Source organism: Syngnathus scovelli, chromosome 7 (assembly GCF_024217435.2).
Source record: "Syngnathus scovelli strain Florida chromosome 7, RoL_Ssco_1.2, whole genome shotgun sequence".
In the NCBI taxonomy this organism is placed as follows: domain Eukaryota; kingdom Metazoa; phylum Chordata; class Actinopteri; order Syngnathiformes; family Syngnathidae; genus Syngnathus; species Syngnathus scovelli.
Window position 1 is genome coordinate 5,992,740 of NC_090853.1, and position 21,810 is coordinate 6,014,549.

Consider the following 21,810-nt stretch of genomic DNA (forward strand, 5'->3'; position numbering starts at 1 on the left):
CCCGGGAGATAAGACAATCACAGACAAGAATATTAAAGGATAAATTTCAGGCGACACAATACATGTGGATGGTCCAAATAGTTATTATTCAAAAGAGACAGCGAGAATCATCAGTGATTTGTCATGAAATGTGAACAAGACTACAATATGTCCGAAAACAACTAGCATAGTTGGTGATGAATGATCCATACCAAATAGAAACATAAATATACTTCAAGAGAAACACCCATAAAGATAAAGCAAAAATAAATACTTATACCACTTAGGGACAATTACCAAAGTAAAGACGGGAGATTGGATTCCAGGAGGGTTTAGCGGGGCTACAAATAGCAGGCTAGTCCCAGCAGGGCATTTGATGTTTGCCTGGCATGGGAGATAAGGCAACAAATCGGGCCTCAGTGGGATCATGGATGATAATAAAAGAATCTGAAACCACTAATGGACAGTTTGTAAAAATAAACCATATTTGCCCACTGCTGTAAGTGTATTTTTGTTCACAAAAAGGGTAGACTTGTCATACTCAAACAAGAACACCAAAAAAAAAAAAAATCTGGACTAAGATTAGGTTGCAAAAAATGTTTTGTTTTTCAATTTCCATCTGCTATGGTTTGCGAATGCTTGTTGTAGATGGCAGTGTAGGCGACAGGAATGACATTAATTGGGATTCGCTTCTAATTTGGATTATGAGAGGCAGGTTTCTATTCTTGGCTGACATTACTTGGATGCTGCAAATTGACAGGTGACAGTGTTGGCCTAATGCTTTGAAGAAGAGTGGAGCGCCTCCATTCACATCATACAGACACGCGAGTAATTTTGAGGGTGACATTAAATAAATGGTAATTTTTTTTTCATTTAAAAAATATATCAGATAAACAACAACATTAAACTTGACCTCATATATTATTTTGTTTTTCTTGCTATCACATTGTTGAACAGTGTGGAATTGATTGAAGCATTATTAAACACTTTGGAAACATTTTTCCAAAATTCAATTGATCTTGATTGATACATAGGCCTACATACAACTGGGTTTTTGCAACAGTGGTCTCTTGTGTAACAATTTGTAAAATTGATGTTTGCAGTTGAACGGGCAAATTAAAGAGCAAAAGAGCAAAATTTAAACCCAGATAGACGTTCAACTATTTTGGTATGTTAACACCATTGTTTTTATAATGCATATGTATTTCCTTCGTCTCTTAATTGACTTACCAACAGCGTTTTTTTTTTTTTTTTTTTTTTAATTCCCACCTTGAGCAACAATAATTATTGCACGCATACTTTTCGAATATAGTCAATATTATAATCAAGATTATTCGGTGATGTTTGAGTCATTTACTTGGATCGGAACTATTTTACTTTCCCAGACGATCCATGAAGCAGCACTTCCTGATCCACCTGTTTATCAGGTACTTCATTTTGCTGCGCAATGGAGACTTGAGTCACGTTGAACGACACAATGGAAAAACTTTATCTAAAGATTTGACGTAGTTCTTTTTTTTTCCAAGTTATATTTTGTGTCAACAGCAAATGAATGTTTCCTTAATTCCTAAAATGCATCGACATTGCCACAGGAGGCAAGACGCCCTGCTGTTCCGTTTGCTCGTTTTCCTCGGTGAGTAAACAGGCCATAGTTCGGCTTTCGTGTTGTTTATTCACAAGCGTTTCAGTATCGAATTCATTTCTTTGACGTTACAACGCTGGTTAAATGTCAACGTAATTCCTGAAAAATGTTACGTGTGAGGCCAATTAGTCATTCGTTCATTTGAACTTAATTTTACAGTGCACAAACTATTTTCCATATTTATTTTACTTCCTAAAAAAATATTTTTTTATTGGTGCTGTATACGAGCACATTGATCTATCTCTATTTTTCCCCTGTAAAACGCTTTATTTCATTTAGAAGCATGTAAATTAACATATCATGTATCACTTTGCATTTAACCTTTTGTCGCCATATGACTTTGCCCAACACCTAAACTTCCTTTTGTTCCCACTTAAGTTATTTGTGTCTCTTCTTTGCAGCTCCTTCACTTGTCTTCTCCATCACAGTGAGTTCTCCAGCAGAGCTCCATGCATCCAAAGGAGACACTGTCACCCTGTCCTGCACTTTCACTTCCACCAGTAGACCCACCAGCAAGATGACCATTGATTGGTCCTATAGACCCCAGACTGGAGGGCCGCCACAGACAGTGAGTGCAGATCTTGTGTGGTGTATGAAACTCTGAAAAATTGTTGGCTGCAGATCTTGTGTGGTGTATGAAACTCTGAAAAATTGTTGGCTGTTGTGAAAATTAAGAAGGCTTTTCTTATTGATGTTTGAGGATTAGCAATACTAAATATAAAAACTGGGACAATGGCAACAAAAATAAGCTACTTGAAATATCTTGTGTCTCAGTGTTGTTGTGAGTGAACAAACTTTGCTACATGAGGTACATGGTTTACCTTCGCGGGCCACATAAAATCCTGTAGAGGGCTGGATCTGGCCCCTGGGCCTTGAGTTTGATGGCTTTGTTGTACGGTATTGAAAATTGCTGTGTGCTGCAAATACCCCTTGATGGCAGTAATGGCTCATGGATTGATTTAGGTGGCAGATTGTTGAAGAGTATGTTGAGAGTTAACAAGACACCAAACTTACAAGACGACTGCATAACTCCATCGTTCCCAAAGGAGTTTTGACTTATCTTGAATGGTTAGGATCTTCATCTGAATTTATCACACAGGCTGAGCTCTCAACATTCAGCTTTTTGTCTATATCTGGATTGTCGTTCCACTCCTGGATTTTATGCATTTTACCATTGACTTCTTCCTTGTTTCATTTTTACTTTTGTCCAATAGCAATTACTCTGAAACTGGTACTTCTTCATAGTAATGGGAAGTCAAACAATGCCTTCACCAATGTGTGTTTTTGACTATGCCAAGATTGACACATTATTAAAAATAAATATGCTAGCAGCCAAACAAGTTCCTCCTTAACCAAAACTACATTTGCTCAAAAATGAAAGTACATTTTGCAGTGTGGTTTTTGTTGCATTCTATCAGCTCACCACTAGATGGCAGAAAATTCTACACACAATCCCTTTAAAATTGTGCATACTGTAAAATCAAAACAGCTTATTTATTTATTTATTGGTTAACGTAATGATCTGCTGTTACCCACTGCCACATCTACCTGGCAACAGTCGAACAAAGGAAGTACTTATTTCTTTCCACTTAAAGCACTGGTTGCAGTCCTTTCCAATTTTTAAATATCATCAGTTTCGATCGTTACATGTGCTTCTTCCGTATCCGTTTCCCATTCCAGACCAGCCTCATAGGCTTCCCCAGTAACCTTATATGAAGAAGCTACCTAAATTCCTTTCCTCTATGATGATATTGTGGTCTTCCAAAATGCCATCCATGTTTCCATTCCAACCCATAACAGCACTCAATCCTCTAACCATGTTCAATCAGGGTTGAGCTTCATTGACCAATCCACTAAAAACCACCACATCATTTAAGGAGTTCCATTCGGGCTTGAAGAGAGCCATCAAATGTGGTTCTGTGTAATTGCATAGTGTGGTAGTTGCAACCCTATATGTCATTTCCTATAGGAGCACTCAGAGTGAAGTGAAGGCTAATGTTTTGTGGCTCTTAATGTGGAGTACTGTTGGTTTAGTCATTAACAGACAAAGTTGTCCAGCTTCAAAGTGCGTACGAAGACGAGAAGAAAGGGAATTGCTATGTCAGCATGCACGTACACGTTTGTCTCAACATGTTATAACCTCACAAAACTCCACAGCTATTGCAAAAAGCTGCTACACCCAATCCTACTCTTTTGTTTTATTTATTATGGATTCATAAAGTGTAGCAGTCTGAAATTGTCCGTGGACGGAACCAGGTCAGAATTATAACACTTTCTATTTTTCTGCCAGTATTTGCCCTCCATCCAATTTCATTAGCTATTTTGGCAGATTTATATGTCTGAGTGTCCCTGGTCGTATATCACAGTAGCCCGATTACAAATAAGCATGTGAAAAGCTTCATCATAAATACAATTATTCAGCCAAAGCAATCACAGTTGCCACAGTGCTTGCATAGTTAACTTGGTCCCAATGAGAATTAATTTAATAGAAGGCAGAAGACCGGATGCTTGCTGAATTACATAAGGGTGAAAGCTTATTGCCAAATGCAGCAGTAATCTTTTGAATTCGAGTGAATTATGCTTGAAATAACTTCTATGGCTGGGAAATATTTTCAATCTTTCATACATTAGTAACCTTTAGTCCTTCTGCGCCATTTTTTTGTATAGAACTTTATATAACTGAGACCAAGGAAAAATGGCATCAATATGAAGACGCTATAAGGCTAACCTGCCAGCCTTAATTTGACCTTTCTGAGAAACATCTATTATGTCCATGTCTGCCGATTACGTTCATGTTCACTTTTTTAGCTGATCATCTTTGTGCCCATATTTCTGAACATTGGTCTCGTCACTCAGCTTGTTCCACCACCATCTGTTTCGCCACCTGCTGCCAGACACTTTTTCTTTAGATGAAAATGATAGCATTGTGGTATGCATGCTTACTTTTAGTCAGTTTTTTTTTTCACTGAGATTTGCCTTAAACACTTTTAAAACCTAATAAACATCTTTCGTGGGCGTCACTTGCGGCATTTTGAGCATCAAAAGCCGCTCAAATTTCAGACCAATCTGAGTCAGATTGACCGATTGGTAGCAGCAACTTCCCATTTAACATTTTCAGACACTTATCTCTCCGAGGAACCCCTACCAAGAAATTCTGCATCGACATGAAACCTGATCTCCTTTTAGTTATTTGATCTTCATTTGTCCATTGATTTCCTAGGTGACATATGTTTATCTATCCTGGCGGAGGTCTCAGTGCTCTCGTTGAAAAAGAATACACTGCGGTGAATACAAATCAATGGCCCGAATGTTGTTTTGTTCGTAAGCAGACGTGCTATCGTAAATTTATCGTACAGACGCTCCAAACAGCCCTATTTTCATGCCCAGCGCAAAAGTGTCTAACTGGAGTTTTTTCTTTTTTTTTTTGGCATGTTCACTAACACACACAGTTAGAAACGGGCGTCTGCGCCATCATGGGCGTGAACACAGCCGTCTTGCTTTCTGGCTGATGGAAGCAAACTCCTCTCATTCCTTTTAAATTCAGCGGTCTACAAAACGAAAGCAGAAATTGACTCGCTGGAATCTAAATGTATCACGGAAGGTGTTCCTACTCCTTCACCGATATACATATGAAGCTCCAAAGTAGTGGAGTTGCTATGGCAATGGCAGAGAAGACTAATAATATTTCTTTGCCTCCTTTTCTGCTTTCCTCAGTTCTTCCACTTCTCCTCTCGTGCCTTCCCGCCTGCGGAAGGTCAGTTCAGTGGGCGTATTCAGTGGCAAGGAAGCCCGGCAAAGGGGGAAGCCTCCATCGCTCTGATCAATTCAACACTGAATGATAACGGAACCTACACATGCTCAGTCAGAAATCCCCCAGATGTCCACGGGAGCCCAAACTCACACACAGTACTCACTGTCACGCCAAAAAGTAAGTCGGCTGCTTCACATATCTGTCACACATTTGTCATTTAATCAATGAGCACATAAAGGTGAGTGTATTTGAATGCAACATTTTCTTCAGATGACGAGACTTGACATTCCGGTATGGCTGAATGGAGACGTGACATTCCTTTGCAAACATGTATTTAGTGCTGCTGACTCATCAATTATTAATCTATTTGTATGTGTTTGCACATTGACTCATACTGTCAGCCCGCCCACTAGAATACAAAAGAGTCTGTAATCATTTGAATCCATGTTGTGTATAGTTACAGATCACTATGTGTGAAGAGGTTGTTTACTCTTTAACAGCTTGTTGCTAGCGAGGAACCTAATATTCTCCTCCTCCTCCTTTTTCACCTTGTCCTCCTCAGCACCCACCATTCGCTTCTCGGATATTGGAGTGCTCCTTTTTTTCATCCTCATCCCTTCCGCCATCATTGTCCTCGTTCTGATTGGTCAAATGTTCTGCCCCGAGAGAGAGCACAGCCAATCCAAGGGCTACAGATCAGCCATAGAGGTCGCGGATGGGTGAGTAGATTTGCTCAACCAATCACTGAAGTGGGTCCCTTGGGGTTTGGCCAGCCACCGGTTGGTATAGATTTACCTCTGAATCGTTCATTTTTACAATTGTTAAACTAGAGTTAGGTTTGAGGTGGAAACAGGACCTGGCAAATCATTGATCAATTAGCACGTATCGACTTATTTAAACTAATCTTACGCATTCATTTCAGAGGCTGGAGGTGTTTAATAATAAAGTTTTAATGAATTTACAGAACGACAGGAACACAGCTATTTTTTTTTTTTTTTTTACATGACAAGACAACAGAATAAAATGACAAGTCTTGAAGTCTTGTTGACTTCTGGTTTTCTCATGTCTGTTGATCAGAGAGGAGAATGACAACGATCACGTGGTGAACAAATTCAAGGCAGCCACATGTTGTGACATACTAATGACGGTACAGTACATTTTACATACTCTTCAGAAATGTCATCAAATTTCAGCGCATTTTCACGTCTTGTTTTTTATCATTTGTCTGTGTTCAGGACTCAGAGAGTGAACACGAGTATCACCACATGAAAGCTGCCACTGAAGGTTATGCAGAGTCAAAGTGCTAGAGTCCCCCGACTTGCTCATTTTGTAGATGTCGAAACCTGCCCAGGCCTTTTACAGGGGTTGTACTGAATGAAAATCAATGTTGAATTAATGTACGTGTCAACCTCACAGTAGGCCACTTTGCATGTGATATTGTGAAGGAGATGTATTTTGTCTAATTTATTGCACGTGTCATAGCTGCTGATGTCTTATTGCGCTTATTGTTGTGTCAAAACACATTTGGTAGTAAAATAAAGACTTTTTTTGAATGCCACTTAAAATGATTATGACTGTATATAATTTGTATTTATAGTGCATCATTTTAATTTTGCAAAGTTGTGCTTTTTTTATGCAGATGCCCTTGCCAGATTTATATTTTAGAAACTTTTGCTACCGTACATTTTTTAATGAACGCGTGATTTTCGCTGAATGAAGAAACAACCCTGACTTTTGAGTGAGATGCCTTGGCAGGATAAGATATTTGGAACGATTTCCGCCTAGGCAGTCTGTTGGTAAAGCATACAGCTTTGGTTTCCTCTTCTTTCTGTTTGTTCTGTTGAACTGTTCTGAATGGAATCTCTTTCAATATTCATGACTCTTCCTGAGGATTCCTTTAAATAAAATCTCAAGGACAGACTGGAGTTGTATGACATTAAAAAGGCCTAGTAAAAGTGCAGAAAAAGCAATGAGTCCTCATTCTGTCTCATTTATTTTCAATTTTTTATTCAGCTCGTTCTCACCCACCCCGCAAAGCGTTTAATAATTCAACAATTGCCATGCGGTAATAATTATCATTCCTACTTCATCGGAACTACCATGGCAACAGCTTACTCATGCAATGCAGAAACAATATTTAGGAAAATAATTGAATGAAAAAAAAATATTGTATGTTGGCTATTCCTCTTTGGATACAATCCCTTTGTGGCACAACTGATTTATCATTCAGTATGAAACATCTGAACTTCCGGCTTAATTGGGAGGATTGGAGCTGGCTTGGGATGAGTGAGCATCCAAGAGTGATCAGCTGTCAATCACAGAATCAAAATTATATATATAAAAACAAGCCATGGTCATTAAAAATATAAAACAAGCTATACATGGTCTTTTTTTTTTTTTTTTAAATGACCATAGTCATTTGTCTGAAAATTTTTTTGAAAAACCTTTACTATACAAGGTCATTTTTTTTCTAAAAAAAAATCCTTATTATACGTAATATCATTTATTTCTAAAAAAAAAAAAAAAAAAGCCTATACTATGGTATTGAGTTCAGTAGTAGTATTTTTTTTTTTTTTTTTTTTTTACCTGTACAAAAAATTGTTTAAGCTACATTTGAATGCATGAAGTCTGAAAATGACTGTTTACAACTGTGGAATGTATAAAAAAAAAAAAAAAAAAAAAAATGAAGCGAGTGCTGGGAAAGATGACGCATGACACATTAGGGTGATGTACAAGAGCAATGTGATAGTGCCAGACTTGTGCGGCAGTGCTTGAAACAAGCGGGAAGACTGTGGCTCAGGGGTGTAGGTCAATACTTTCCCCTTAGTGACGTGCATCAGGAATAATCCCGTAAAAGAGAAGAGATAAATCACACACCAAAAAAAAAGAAGAGAAAAATCACAAACGTGTTGTTAACCTCCCCTTTCTGTCCATTAGTGATGTGCATTCCAGTTCTTTTAAGTGAACTAAATCTTTAGAATCGGTGCACTCAAAAGGTTTGTTCAAAAGAATCGTTCACTGAATCATTCCCTACACTTTCTTATTTATTTATTTATTTTTCCTCGTTAAGTGCACCTGCGTGAAAAGTTTTAGCGTCTGCAGAACGTGAAAGGAGCTAAAACTTTTCACGCAGGTGTGTTTAACGAGGGTAACTTGGAAAACATATTGGAACGCGGCCCCGAGGACTAGAGCTTGACACCTGTGACCTTTGACCATGATATTTCCCTAATAAAGTGGCCTGTTATTAGGTACACTTGAAAATGGCGGTGTACCTAATGGAGTGTCCGTGTGGTTCCCTCGTTAAGTGCAGGTGCGTGAAAACTTTTAGCTCCTTTTGAACGTGAAAGTGGCTAAAAGTTTTCACGCACCTGCACTTAACGAGGGTCACTTGGAAAACATATTGGAACGCGGCCCCGAGGACTAGGGCTTGACACCTGTGACCTTTGACCATGATATTTCCCTAATAAAGTGGCCTGTTATTAGGTACACTTGAAAATGGCGGTGTACCTAATGGAGTGTCCGTGTGGTTCCCTCGTTAAGTGCAGGTGCGTGAAAACTTTTAGCTCCTTTTGAACGTGAAAGTGGCTAAAAGTTTTCACGCACCTGCACTTAACGAGAGTCACTTGGAAAACATATTGGAACGCGGCCCCAAGGACTAGAGCTCGACACCTGTGACCTTTGACCATTATATTTCCCTAATAAAGTGGCCTGTTATTAGGTACACTTGAAAATGGAGGTGTACCTAATGGAGTGTCCGTGTGGTTCCCTCGTTAAGTGCAGGTGCGTGAAAACTTTTAGCTCCTTTTGAACGTGAAAGTAGCTAAAAGTTTTCACGCACCTGCACTTAACGAGGGTCACTTGGAAAACATATTGGAACGCGGCCCCGAGGACTAGAGCTTGACACCTGTGACCTTTGACCATGATATTTCCCTAATAAAGTGGCCTGTTATTAGGTACACTTGAAAATGGCGGTGTACCTAATGGAGTGTCCGTGTGGTTCCCTCGTTAAGTGCAGGTGCGTGAAAACTTTTAGCTCCTTTTGAACGTGAAAGTGGCTAAAAGTTTTCACGCACCTGCACTTAACGAGGGTCACTTGGAAAACATGTTGGAACGCGGCCCCAAGGACTAGAGCTTGACACCTGTGACCTTTGACCATTATATTTCCCTAATAAAGTGGCCTGTTATTAGGTACACTTGAAAATGGCGGTGTACCTAATGGAGTGTCCGTGTGGTTCCCTCGTTAAGTGCAGGTGCGTGAAAACTTTTAGCTCCTTTTCAACGTGAAAGTGGCTAAAAGTTTTCACGCACCTGCACTTAACGAGGGTCACTTGGAAAACATATTGGAACGCGGCCCCTCGAGGACTGGAGGTCGACACCACTGGTTGAAGTGAAAAGTGCCACACCTGCCCTCACCCCCACTTTCTGATTGGCTGTTTGATCTGTGACGTCACTTGGACACTCCATTAGGTACACCGCCATTTTCAAGTGTACCTAATAACAGGCCAATTCATTAGGGAAAAATCATGGCCCTAGTTTAACTGAAAGTGAAAAGTGCCACACCAGCCCTCACCCCCACTTTCTGATTGGCTGGTTGATCTGTGACGTCACACAGACACTCCTTTAAGTACGCCGCCATTTTCAGGTGTACCAAATAACAGGCCACTTCATTAGGGAAAAATCATGGCCAAAGCTGAACTGAAAGTGAAAAGTGCTACACCCACCCTCACCTCCTGATTGGCTGGTTGATCTGTGACGTCACACAGACACTCCATTAGGTACACCACCATTTTCAGGTGTACCTCATAACTTTATGCATTTTTCGTACGTGTCAAGAATGTGTATTTGACTACTTGCTCTTTATTTTGGGGAACACCAACACATATTACATAACGTAAAACACATATACATATTGTCATATAAAGCAGTTAACCAAATGTCAGATTTTTGTTTTCATGCCCAACAAAATAAAAACAACAAATAAAACACCAGACAAGTTTTAACAGGTTTGAATGTTTATTAAAATAATAATAATAATAATAATAATAATAAAAGTAAATTTCAAACCAGCAATCTAATGTGAAATTGCAGTAGATATATTGGATAACAATATTTAGGCGTATATATGCACACACGTTATTTAAAAACTACTATAAATGTTATAAAACCAAGATTACCCAAAGAGAAGCATAATCTCCCCGTTGTTGCATAACGGCGCATCCCTTCATGCAATACAGTTAGCCGTTAGCTTGGAGAAACCGAGCATAAAAGAAGTGGTGTTTCAGTGAGTGGTTCTTTCTTTCCTTGGCAAATGGTAAATCTACATTCTGGTTTACATAGTCCACGCCAGGAGGGAGACACAACACGTTCTCTGACGGATCCGTTGATGCACGGGAAGGAAGGCAGTTGACCCAATGACTCGTCCGCGAACGGGAAAGTCAGGATTCGTTCCCTCACTGATGCGTTCTCGCGATGAACTGGAAATGCAAATCACTCATTTAATGACTCGTTCACTCACACATCCGTTCAATTGGCGAACAGGAAGTTACGTCATTTTCTTCTTCGTTTTGTTTTACGGCGAGGTGGCACCAGCTTCAATGCGCTTTACCGACACCTACTGGTTGAAGTCATATGAACTGAAAAAAGAACGTTCTTTTGAACGAATCGTTCACTCACGAGCCAACACTACTGTCCATACTTCACACCCCATTTTGTGTCCGTCGCATCTGCTGGAACTCAAAGCGGGGGTGGGGACTCTTAAGTGGCACTACAGTGTGCGTTTGTGCTCCGAGCAAAGACAAACCCAGTATGGGCGTTTACCGATCTTACTTTTTGGTGATGATTCTAATTCTAATTGTGGATTAAATGAATGCACATTAAAAATGAGTCACATAGGCAAATTGTGAGGAGGGGGGGGGGTAATTCTGCCACACCCGATTCTCTTGCATCCGTTTCTCTCTCTCCCTCGCACGCACGCACAGAGTCACTCCTCCTCTTCTGCTCTCTAAGTCTATCTGCGAGTGTTTCCATGAGAACAGCGCACTGGGCATGGGGGGTGGGCTGGTGGGATGATGGCGCGGGTGACGTGTCCTAAGAGCACTGTGTGCGTATGCATGCATGCATCTATGCATGCGCTATCATCTTTGCTCACTTTCACATTTCTCTACTGGCAAGTGCAGCTGCTGGTAGTTCCAGAAAACATGCTTTGGCCATTGCCTTGGCAATTTGCATGTTGAGTTAACACTAATCTGAGCGCACAGCGTGCTTTGTACACTGTTGGAGAGGCAGCCTAACAAGAAAAAAAAGACACAGTCCATTTGGAAAGCATCTATTTAGGGGAAAAAAAATCTTATTGGGTGAACAAATGGTGTTATAGTTGTGACAGGAGAATACAATGTTGAAATACAATTTCTCAATAGTCTGTAGTTTGGCTGAAAGGGGATGAAAGATGTACAAAAGAGGAGTGCTGATATAAACTAAATGGTGGAGATGACCCCCTCCCATCTTTATGAGTGAGAAAAGGAGGATAGAGAGAAGTGGGGGATAGTGTGAAAGAAGGATAGAAGAAGGGGTGAGGCAAAGGGTGGGGTTTTAAGGGGCGGGCTTGTAGTCATTGTCAGGCAAGGGGGTGGGGGGCAAAAAAGAGAGAGGAAGAGAGAGGTGCAACCAGGCAGACTGACTGAAGAGAGCGCATATGTGCAGACTGGTAAGACTAAATGCACTGGGCAGCATAGCTGTTGATACAGCCAGAGAGAGAGAAAGTGTGTGTGTGTGAGTGTGTGCGTGTGTGTGCACGAAAACCGGCGAGTGTGTGCACGCGAGAGAGAGAGAGAGGGAGAGAGAGAGAGAGAGAGAGAGAGAGAGAGGGGGTGAGAGAAGAAGAGAAAAGAAGCAAAAGGGAAAGAAAGAAGCCGAGAAGAAAAAGGGAGGATACTACGACAACAACTATGCTGTGCTGCATAAGAAGAACCAAACCGGTAAAGTGCTCTGATTTGCTTTTCATCCATTTCCATTTTCCAGCTCTTATCATGTGGTAAAATGCTGCATCTCAACTTTGAACTTTGAGCGTGTTCCTTTACTGTCAGGAGGGTATAGAAGATGTTGATGTAAATGACTTGGACTTAGGGGTGGGTGGACAGTTTGTCTTCCTATAGTGGCTTTTCTACAGAGACACCAGACACGCCTTGTGGATGCAATTCTCCTCCATGAATGGACGTTGCTGCTACGATGCCTCCTGGACCTCATCATGTATTTGCAGTTAAGACTGTAATTTGATCTGAAGCGGCATTGATCATGCACTTGTTAAAAGCGAAAGAATATCGAGAGACACTTGATACCTTCCGTATTGTCAAACACTTCATTGTACATATTAAACTTACTAATTGACGCCAGGATGGTTAAATCAGACTTTCTATTGTCTTGAGAAGAAGTGGGTGACACCCCAAAAAAAGTACATTTACACAGTGAGGAGGAGAGAGGGGAAAAAAACTGGGTGGGGTGCAGAGTGAGTGAGCAGCACCATCATGTCAGCGGCCTCGCGGGATTACAATGGGAATAAATGAGTCTAAATAGATTATCATAGCCCTCCAGCTCTATGAGTGGATCCTGCCGACGGAGGCTACAATGAAGTGTGCACTTATTTAAAGAGTGTGAAAGGGTGGTGTTGGCTCGCTAGCTCAGGATTTTTTCTTTTTAAAAAAAGAGGCAGACAAGGTGCTGCATGGAAATGGGTGGATCCGAGTAGTAGAAGAGGTACCATCATGGGAATATTTTCCATTTTGATTGACAAGAGTTAATTCCCCCCCTCCGCTGTCGTTAATCAAATGTGAATGTGATTTTATCGGAGTCATGACATGGTAGATTTTGATGGCATTTGATTGCTTCGTTCATTTCTGGATGAGTCATATTGACTGTGGCAGAACTAAGGTAAGGCAGGAAAAAGAATATTTTCAGTGCACTGTAGATGCATTGAAAGGTGCAATGCATGAGGGGGAGGGGGGGCAGGGCAGGTAAAATAACCATTTAAATGAGACTTAATATATGGCAGAAGGTAATGAGTTGGGGTGGGTGCAGGAAGGCAGAAAGGAAATGAACGTGGATGGCAGCAGAACGGGGGATGATGGTTGGAGGAGGTGGGGAAGAAGGGGCGGAAACATGAAGGGAGGCAGGGGGTGGGAGAAAGCCGGCATGCTGCACACTGCAGCCATGTGGTGGGTGAGGCGCCGGCTTTTAGCGAGCTTTCCCCACGCCGAAGGCTGCTTCAAGCATGAGTGCAACTCCTGGGATGAACATCCAAATCTCTCGACGTCTGCTTTGATGGACTGACTGTAATTATGAGAAAAAAAAAATTAATAATGTTGCATTGCGCTCTGCCATTATGAAAAGTCATGTGCTAAGGGAGTGGCTGTAAATTTAAATTTGGACACAAATTGAGCAACCTTTATTTTTGGAAGTCAAATTAGGTTTTTCCATCCAGAATCCTTTTTCCAGGGAAGGTCTCATCATAATTAAAAAAAAGTGCACACTTAAGAAGCTAAATCTAATTCACCCTAATAGCTTCTCCTTAGCTCCGCCCACCACCATTTTTTACAGTTAATCCTCATCTCAAGACCACACCTGCCTCTCTCCTATGCCTCCACTTTCAAATCCTCCCACTCCACCCGCCATGATTCTTATCTCCGCTTCAACTTCGATTTAGCTGTAGCATAAACCACAGCCCACATTGCCTGTTCTCCTGTGGCCACCACATCATGTCCGGTCCGGGCATCCTTTTCTCCTCTCCTCCTCCCCCACCTGCATCTCTCCTCATCCCTCGCTCCCTTGTCAGATGAGTGGTGATTGCAGAGCCTTTGTTCAGACAGTGAGTCTGTAATTGAATTAAAGGCTGCTCCAGAGGATGTAATGATGCTAGCATACGGTGGCGTATTACTCGCCGCCAAGCATTTTGTCGTTAAAGGAAGTCGTGCATCCTGTAACATCGCTCACTGATTGACGGCCAAGGAGTGATGCGGCGATGGCGACCGGGGGGTCTGTCGCCGTCGCCACCTGAGCCGCCCTAGACTCATCTGCAGGAGATAGTTGGCTACAAGGGTGTGGTGCTTAGGCTGGCTGAGCGAGACAGCGAGAGGAGAGAGAGTGAGAGAGAGAGAGAATGAAAGCAGAGCTGCCTTGGTAAGAAACAAAGTCAAGATGGCACAGACAGCATGTTTGCCGCTTGGTGTCTGGATCATTTCTCCATCACTAACTACAATCAGACTTTGATCCTATAACCGATATTCTTTTCTCCAGAAAGCACATGATAGATCTAACTGTTAACATATGTGCAATAATTGCAAATTAAACGGACACACATGACATTTAATTGACTTTTTAATCCTTTGCAAATGAAGCAAAAAGAGGGAATCAAATTATTTCTCGTGGGTGTTCCACCGCATCGGACCGAGCGGCGGGATGGAGGAGGAAAACTGCATACCTGACATGTTCATTTTTGTGACAAGTGCTTCCACGGCACATCAAGCATCACTCATCCTAACGCTCAACTGTCTCATCCTTCCCTCCCCCCTTTCTGAAACAAGCCTCTAATGGCCCCGGCAACGAGACACTGAGGTGGCGGATTGCTACTGTGTCATTGTTGGGGGATGGGGTGTCCGTGCATTTGTGCTTATAGATCTCCAGCCAATGACTCTGGGTGTGGTTCTCACGACAGCTGGTACCCACCCAAGGGCAGAGGCAGACAGAGAGCGCAACAGACTGCACATGTAATAGAAATATCCAGTGGTTCGATTATGTGCTGAACAAATTCAGACTCTGAGTCACGTGATTAATTTAATCAACATTTGAACACTTGTTGTAGCGTAATCATCTTGTGATTTTCCAACATCATAGCTTTTGTATCTAAATTGCAGAATTGTAATGTAAATTGATTCACATTGTATTAAGATATTTTGGAGTCCAAATTAGGAGTTTGAAAATTCTGCTAAGTAATCAGGTTGAAATGGTGGTCCATTGTGAAGTGATGGGAGTGGTCTGCTTGTACCCGTGGGCAGTGCTGCTGGATTTTTTTTTTTGAATGAAAATGTGTGCTGCACAGATACAGAGGGGAATAGCGCCTGCAATGGGGGTACGTGACCGGGATTTAATTAACATGAAGCGGATTTGAGGTGGAATATAATACACGTGAGACACTAAATACATTTTTGAAAATCACTTTTTTTTGGCTGCAAGGTTAATCATTTATCGCTTGTAGTTTATCGCAGATTCTATCAATTACCACTGCAGTGAACCATAAAAGTCCATAGAATATAAAAGTACCAAGAAGTTAAGCATTCTGGAACGGAAACAAAAAAAATCGGTATCAATAATGCAAACGATGATGCCACAAATGCGGTCCAACCAGGATGATGATCTTCCCCTTCATCCTCATAAACTCATATGAGATCACTTCTGGCACGTTATTACATTTGCACTCACACACCCTAATCTCTAAAGTAGCCGACAACCCCCTCCGATCCAATAATGATGTCATAGCACCATATTCCCAGACACCCTCGTCCCTTGCTGTCTTCCTCTCTCCTTGCCTGATTCATTGAATGCGGCCAGTAAGTAATTCTATTTAGAGTTAAGTGCTTGGGTCAAATTTTGGCAATTGTAAGCACCAATGGGATCAGTCGTGATAAAAGGCCCAGTAAGTCACTGCTTAGCTTATTAGGACTCCATTTTATCACAGTACAAAAGTATATATTTGTAATATAATGAAGCTAAATTGCTCAGGGTAGTATGTATAAAGAAGTGGATGTTATTAGGCAGGATTTACACCTTTGGAACCTTTGGGCGTCAAATGTGAATATAGTGGCACCTCTGCACCTTGTCGTCGCCTCAGCAATACTCAACTGACACGGTGACCCTGAAGATGACATGTTGGTTTTAGGGCCTGCAGATTCTACATCATGTCACACCAACGTGCTATATATATGCTATATATATCTACATCACACACACTCACACAGAAAATAAAAACGACTATCAGCACCTCTTGACCCCCCCCGTCCCCACTGCACTTTGACACAACCTCCCAGGACCCCCCCCCCCCCCTTCTTAGATTGCAGCCCCTGATTTATGAGCTCCTATCGGCTAGCAAGAGGTCAGGTACACTGCCAATCAAGAAAGTCTTTCATTGCACCAAGCAGCAGACAGCACTGCGATGAGTTAGCACTCTGGTTGCCAAGGTAACCTTTGATAGTTGGAAGGGACATGGTAGTGAATGCTGAGGAAATTGAAGCAGGCAGTTGGTTTCCTAGCAGCCAGATGAGACTGAGTCCCAGAAAGCTGATTTTTTGAGAGGTAGAGCCATTCTTTTGGAGAACAACTTTATGATTGGATTTTGTTATTATTTGGGGGACATTTATGAATAACCATGTACACCATAAAGATTCCTTATTGTCAATTTGAATTATCAAGCCATTTAACAATTTGTCATTTCATGATTCACCATGGTACTAAATAGCACATGACATTTAAAAATCGGTTTCTGCCTCTTTATAAATCATTGCTAAGATAAGAGAATGGACTAAAATCAATCAGAAAAAAAACAAATTGAGTCTGCATCATTATCATTTACTTATGTTACACTGCTTGCATGCACAATTTGCGTTTGCATTGATGTTGCTTATCCACATTTTTTAATCTGTTCATTCGATGCTTTTGATTGGTTTAAAGATATTTAACCTCAATTTGTTTGCTTATTTATTTTGAATGTATTACTGTAATTTTTTCTTTGCATTTTCAGTGCTCATCATTTTTTCCTTTATTTGATTTGATTTCTTTTCATTAGATGATTAAATGACTCATAACACAACCCACAATTTGATGGACAACTTTGGATCCAGTAACCAAAGGTAATATAACGGTCCCCTTTTAATAACTCCTTGTCCTTTTCCTAACCATGGTCCTCATCCCGCCTTACACTCGCATTTTTTTTCCTAACTCGTCCTGCAACGTTGACCTAACCTGCCCAGTACTTCTACATCAGGCTTACCGATTCTCAAGTTCACTAACACCTGTCCTTTTCCATTTTTAAAAACATCTTCTATCTAGCCTTTATTTACTTTAAAAGGTAAATAAGAAGGTTTTCCAGCATGACAGCTTGAGATGATCATTCTCAAGCAAAATATTTCACCACTGTATTCGAATACTTGATATTTGCATATTCATGTTGCTCACTAAATATTTTTGTCAGTATAATTGAATGAAACTTCATTCTTGGCGACCAGGTGGAGAAAAATGAGGATGCGGACCAGAAAATTGAGCAGGATGGGACCACCAACAAACCTGAAGACAAGGCTCATAAGGCTGCCACCAAAATACAGGCCAGCTTCCGTGGACACATAACTCGGAAAAAGATGAAAGATGGTGATGAAGAGAAGGACGGAGACAATCCTACTGCTGCGGAAGAAGCGACTGAGGGCGGTGAGGAGGTGAAGAAAGCAGAAGGATCTCCAGCTGAAGAGGCCAATGCTGCAGAAGATAAGGGGAAAAAGGAAGAGGAAACGAGCCAAGCCAAAAGCCCGGTGGCAGAAAAGCCTGCTAACTCACCAGCAGCCGCCGCTCCCTCTCCTGCAGGAGCAGCAACGTCTCCAGTAGGGGCAGCACCCTCCGAGCCGGCCAAAGAGGAGCCAAAGATGGAGGAGAAAGCTGAAGAGAAGCCCAAAGATGTGGAGGCCCCAGCTGCAGGAGTCAAGAGTCCCACCACAGCCACAGCTGAGGAGAAGGTGGAGGAGGGTGAGGAGAAAAAGGAGGAGGCCAGACAAGCCGACGTGCCTGCTGCTGTCAGCCCGACACCCGAAAAGGCGGAGCTTGACCAAACAAAAGACAAAGGTATGGATTATTGTTAGAAATCCCAATCTTTCTGACAGGTATTGAAAAATAAAACTCAAAACAGGAACAATCGCACAGTTCTTCAGCCCGTAGGAACCATGAACGAGTGGAAAAAGGGTATTGAGTTCACAGACTAATACGATCTTTGACACTGCACAATTAAAATGCCCAATAAAAATAACTGATGGGCCACTTGGCAAGCACCCCAGCAAATAGCTGCTTGGCCCTGCCTCCAAGATTTAAAGATTTTTGGCAGACCTCTACTGGTTAACATCAGAGTGTGCCACATTACATCAGATAACCCAATATGAATTTTTTTTTTTTTTTTTTTATGATCTTCAAGCTGAACTCACAAGGTTGCTTGATCTTGGTTGATTACCTTCAAAACTCCAAACACATTTGTTTTCCAATTAAATCAGCACTTTGGAAAGGAAAATGGTTCTACTACGGCGCTACTCCATTTGTGGCCCACGGATTCTCCTGTCTGGGCCAGACAGGTATACTACAGTTAATGGAGCATGCTCAATCTGGAATAGGCGGGGGCGTGAGACACACACACATACACACACACACAGACACACACACACATACACACCCACAACGGCGCACACCAACTGGAGCGCTACACTGAATCTAGGTCACCAAGCAGCACTGTCTCTGCGTTGTCATAGTTACCACCTCAATGGGATAGCTGTCCCGCATAGAGCAAGAGCGCAGATAACAGGTGTTCTGATTCAGATGAATGATTAATGAACCATACCGGTCACGATCCACACCGGGGATGTCTGTCACGCATGAGGAACCATTGGCCCCCATCTGCTTGATTAACACAACTCAAGGCCCGGTACGCACATAAAAAGAATCGAAACATAAATCGGCAAACAAGATGAGCTTCCCAGAGACTCCATCCGCCCATCCAGCAAACCATTTTCATGTCCTCATATGTCCCAAAATGAAATCAAATCAGGACAGTGATATCACTTGCTTACTAAGACTTCCCCCCCAAAAAAAAACGATGATGTCGATTGTGATCTCATCTGCACTCACCGGATTTTTTTTCATAAGTACATTATGATGACTCAGGCTCGTGCGCTAATTATACTCAACCTGTAAGTTCTCCTATATGACTCATAATGTCCCATCACCATTTAAACATTAATGTATCAGCACTTACACACGTCATCTTCCCAGTTTCAAATGCACCGACGTCACCCTTCAATCTATATAAGAGGATGAGTTCATTGTCGTGCAGCTTATGACATCAACTTTTTTGGAAGATGATCAAGGCTGGGCTGATATTACAAACTATGGAGTAAGCCCCCTCAAACCACAAGGGCACACATTTTGTAATTTCATCAGCAATCAAAATGATTTCCACCGCAATGGATCATTGTTACATGTAACGGTATCAAATTCTCAGAGTGGTTTAGCCTGAGGACATCACATGATATCAGACTTGACAGGTTGGAGTGCTCTCACTTTAAATATTTAAAGGAGCCATTAAGAGCGCGCACCCTTCTTATTATTTACAGTCTCTATGATCTCACAGACATGAGCAACTTCTGCCTTACACTCTTGAGTGCTTATGTGTGAGCAACACTTTAACTCAGACTTTTGATGTGCAATATCTCAAAGGGCCAGATGGATTATTCTCGGCCCTGATGTGCAAACCGTCTTTCTCCAGCTCATTTTTCAGTCTCCTTGTACGGCCTCCTCTGAATTTTATTTCCGACCCATCTTTTCTCTCAGATGCTGCAGAGGAGTCTAAAGCGGAGGGGGAGACCCAAGCAGATGCAGGCGCAGAGGCCCCCGAGTCCAAGGACGACTAAGGCAAAGTCTAACCTCCAAAAAGAAGAATTAAGAGAATGAAGAAAAACGAAAATCTAAAAAAGGTTGCTCTTTGTCTTCCCGGTGCAAAGGCAGTCCGATTTTATTTGTTTGTCATTTTTTGTGTGGCAATGATTTTCTCATGTTGGGGGAGTTTCCAGCGTGACGTTTTTTGGCTCAAGCTAATATTATGATGACGTGGTGATGATGATGTTGTTGTTGTTGATGATTCTGAAATATGATTGTTATGCTAATGAGGAGAAAGATTTGATTTCTAGCACCCTTTGCCATGTATTGTAAACGGTTTGGCAGTGGATTGTAAAACTCCCAACTGGATGGATACACATTTCATATTTAGAGCAAACAAATTCATCTTTATCTGCTTTGCAATGCACACATTGCAAATGAAATCTGGACTTTTGCCAGTGCACGCACAAAAAAAAGCTGGTTTTAACATGCAACTCGAGTTTTCGTTACAGTTCACGCGTATTGAAAACGCAGCAAATGGGAAATACAAAACATTATGATAAGAATGTATACTCAAATGTGTGTCATTTCCAGTTGGAGAGCTCTCGCTACTACTCCGCTTGACTCATTCAAGCTTGAATAACAACCCCCCCTTTTACAAACTGTCTTAAGCCTCATTTGCAGAAAAGGACCTGTTGCCAATATGGAAATGCCATAACCGTATCATAAACCTTAGAAATCTGTTTAGTATTATGACATGAAAACTTGTATTCTGCCACTCAAATAGGAGAGCAGTAGCATGAACCATCGAACCAGATGCATGATGGGAACTCTCCCTCTGAGAGGAAAGTTTTTGCATTTACCCAAACTTAAGAGGTGTGGCGGCTTCTTTTTGATGTCTTTGGTGTTGTTATGACCGTTTATATGAATTGGGATAATCCTCTTGCACAGACGTTAAGAAAAATACATTAAAAAAAATGAACACATGAATGAGCAAACAAACAAAACAAAAAACTTTTCCTATGTTTCAGTGAGTGCAATGTCCAGTTTCAACCTAACAAAGAATTCCAACTTGTGAGGAAAAAAAAATTACAAATGGTTTCAATGTCTGTTTTCGAAATAAAGCAAATGTGCCAATTACCAACATTAATTGTGGTGTTTGTTTCAAAATGTGCCGCTTTTACTAGTTTAGTGTATACCTGCAACCCAATGAGGACAAAAAGGACATCCACAATATTCTAATATGACGTCATCACAATGTCACAACCACTATTAAACTCGTTTTACAATTTATAGCTGTTACAATTCAAACTCCTGCTGTGAAACTACATTTTTACCCAAATTATCTTCACGACTGTGGAGTTATGATTTTAGATTTCATTTTGTCCTGTTGTCTCCAACGGTACAGAACAGGTGGTTAAAACTTTCACGTATTGATGTTTTATTAACATGATAAACATGCACATACAGTAACTTGTGCAACATTTCATTAGTGTTAAAGGTAAACTCAATTACAATTTTTTTTTTTGCCATTACAACCTTACGTACTTGGCTCAGCATTGGGATGATTTGTTCTCTTACGACACCTTGTGGCGAAATTACAACATTGACGCTGATTTGGCACTGACAGTAAGGAAAGATGAGCATCCTTATTTATAAAACACAGTCGTTCTATTAATTGTTCTAGTGTGTTAAATTGTCTTAATAGTGAGGACAAAGACTGCAATGCTAAATAAGCTTTCCATACTGACAATTTCTACAAAATGATGTGCTG

At 41.2% G+C, this 21,810-nt stretch overlaps 2 protein-coding genes across 2 annotated transcripts; both read left to right on the forward strand.

Moving 5' to 3' along the window:
* Window positions 1-1,380: 1,380 nt before the first annotated feature.
* mpzl3 (myelin protein zero-like 3) lies at window positions 1,381-7,342 on the forward strand. Its single transcript, XM_049725159.2, has 6 exons — window positions 1,381-1,612; window positions 2,023-2,189; window positions 5,336-5,549; window positions 5,935-6,091; window positions 6,450-6,519; window positions 6,608-7,342. Exons 1-6 carry the CDS (start codon window positions 1,528-1,530, stop codon window positions 6,677-6,679), a joined length of 765 nt encoding a protein of 254 aa, XP_049581116.1. The 5' UTR covers window positions 1,381-1,527; the 3' UTR covers window positions 6,680-7,342.
* Window positions 7,343-12,017: 4,675 nt separating this feature from the next.
* Window positions 12,018-21,186, forward strand: gap43 (growth associated protein 43). Its single transcript, XM_049724776.2, has 3 exons — window positions 12,018-12,346; window positions 17,639-18,242; window positions 19,992-21,186. The coding sequence occupies exons 1-3, from the start codon at window positions 12,317-12,319 to the stop codon at window positions 20,069-20,071; spliced, it is 714 nt and encodes a 237-aa protein (XP_049580733.1). The 5' UTR covers window positions 12,018-12,316; the 3' UTR covers window positions 20,072-21,186.
* The last annotated feature ends 624 nt before the right edge of the window (window positions 21,187-21,810 follow it).

Excerpts from the sequence above, each read along its gene's own strand:
- mpzl3 (XM_049725159.2), top strand. The coding sequence starts at position 1,528 with ATGAATGTTTCCTTAATTCCTAAAATGCATCGACATTGCCACAGGAGG. Across the intron at positions 5,550-5,934 it reads ACTCACTGTCACGCCAAAAA|CACCCACCATTCGCTTCTCG; the intron begins GTAAGTCGGCTG and ends TGTCCTCCTCAG. Across the intron at positions 6,520-6,607 it reads GTTGTGACATACTAATGACG|GACTCAGAGAGTGAACACGA; the intron begins GTACAGTACATT and ends GTCTGTGTTCAG.
- gap43 (XM_049724776.2), top strand. The coding sequence starts at position 12,317 with ATGCTGTGCTGCATAAGAAGAACCAAACCG. Across the intron at positions 12,347-17,638 it reads GCATAAGAAGAACCAAACCG|GTGGAGAAAAATGAGGATGC; the intron begins GTAAAGTGCTCT and ends CTTGGCGACCAG. Across the intron at positions 18,243-19,991 it reads TGACCAAACAAAAGACAAAG|ATGCTGCAGAGGAGTCTAAA; the intron begins GTATGGATTATT and ends CTTTTCTCTCAG.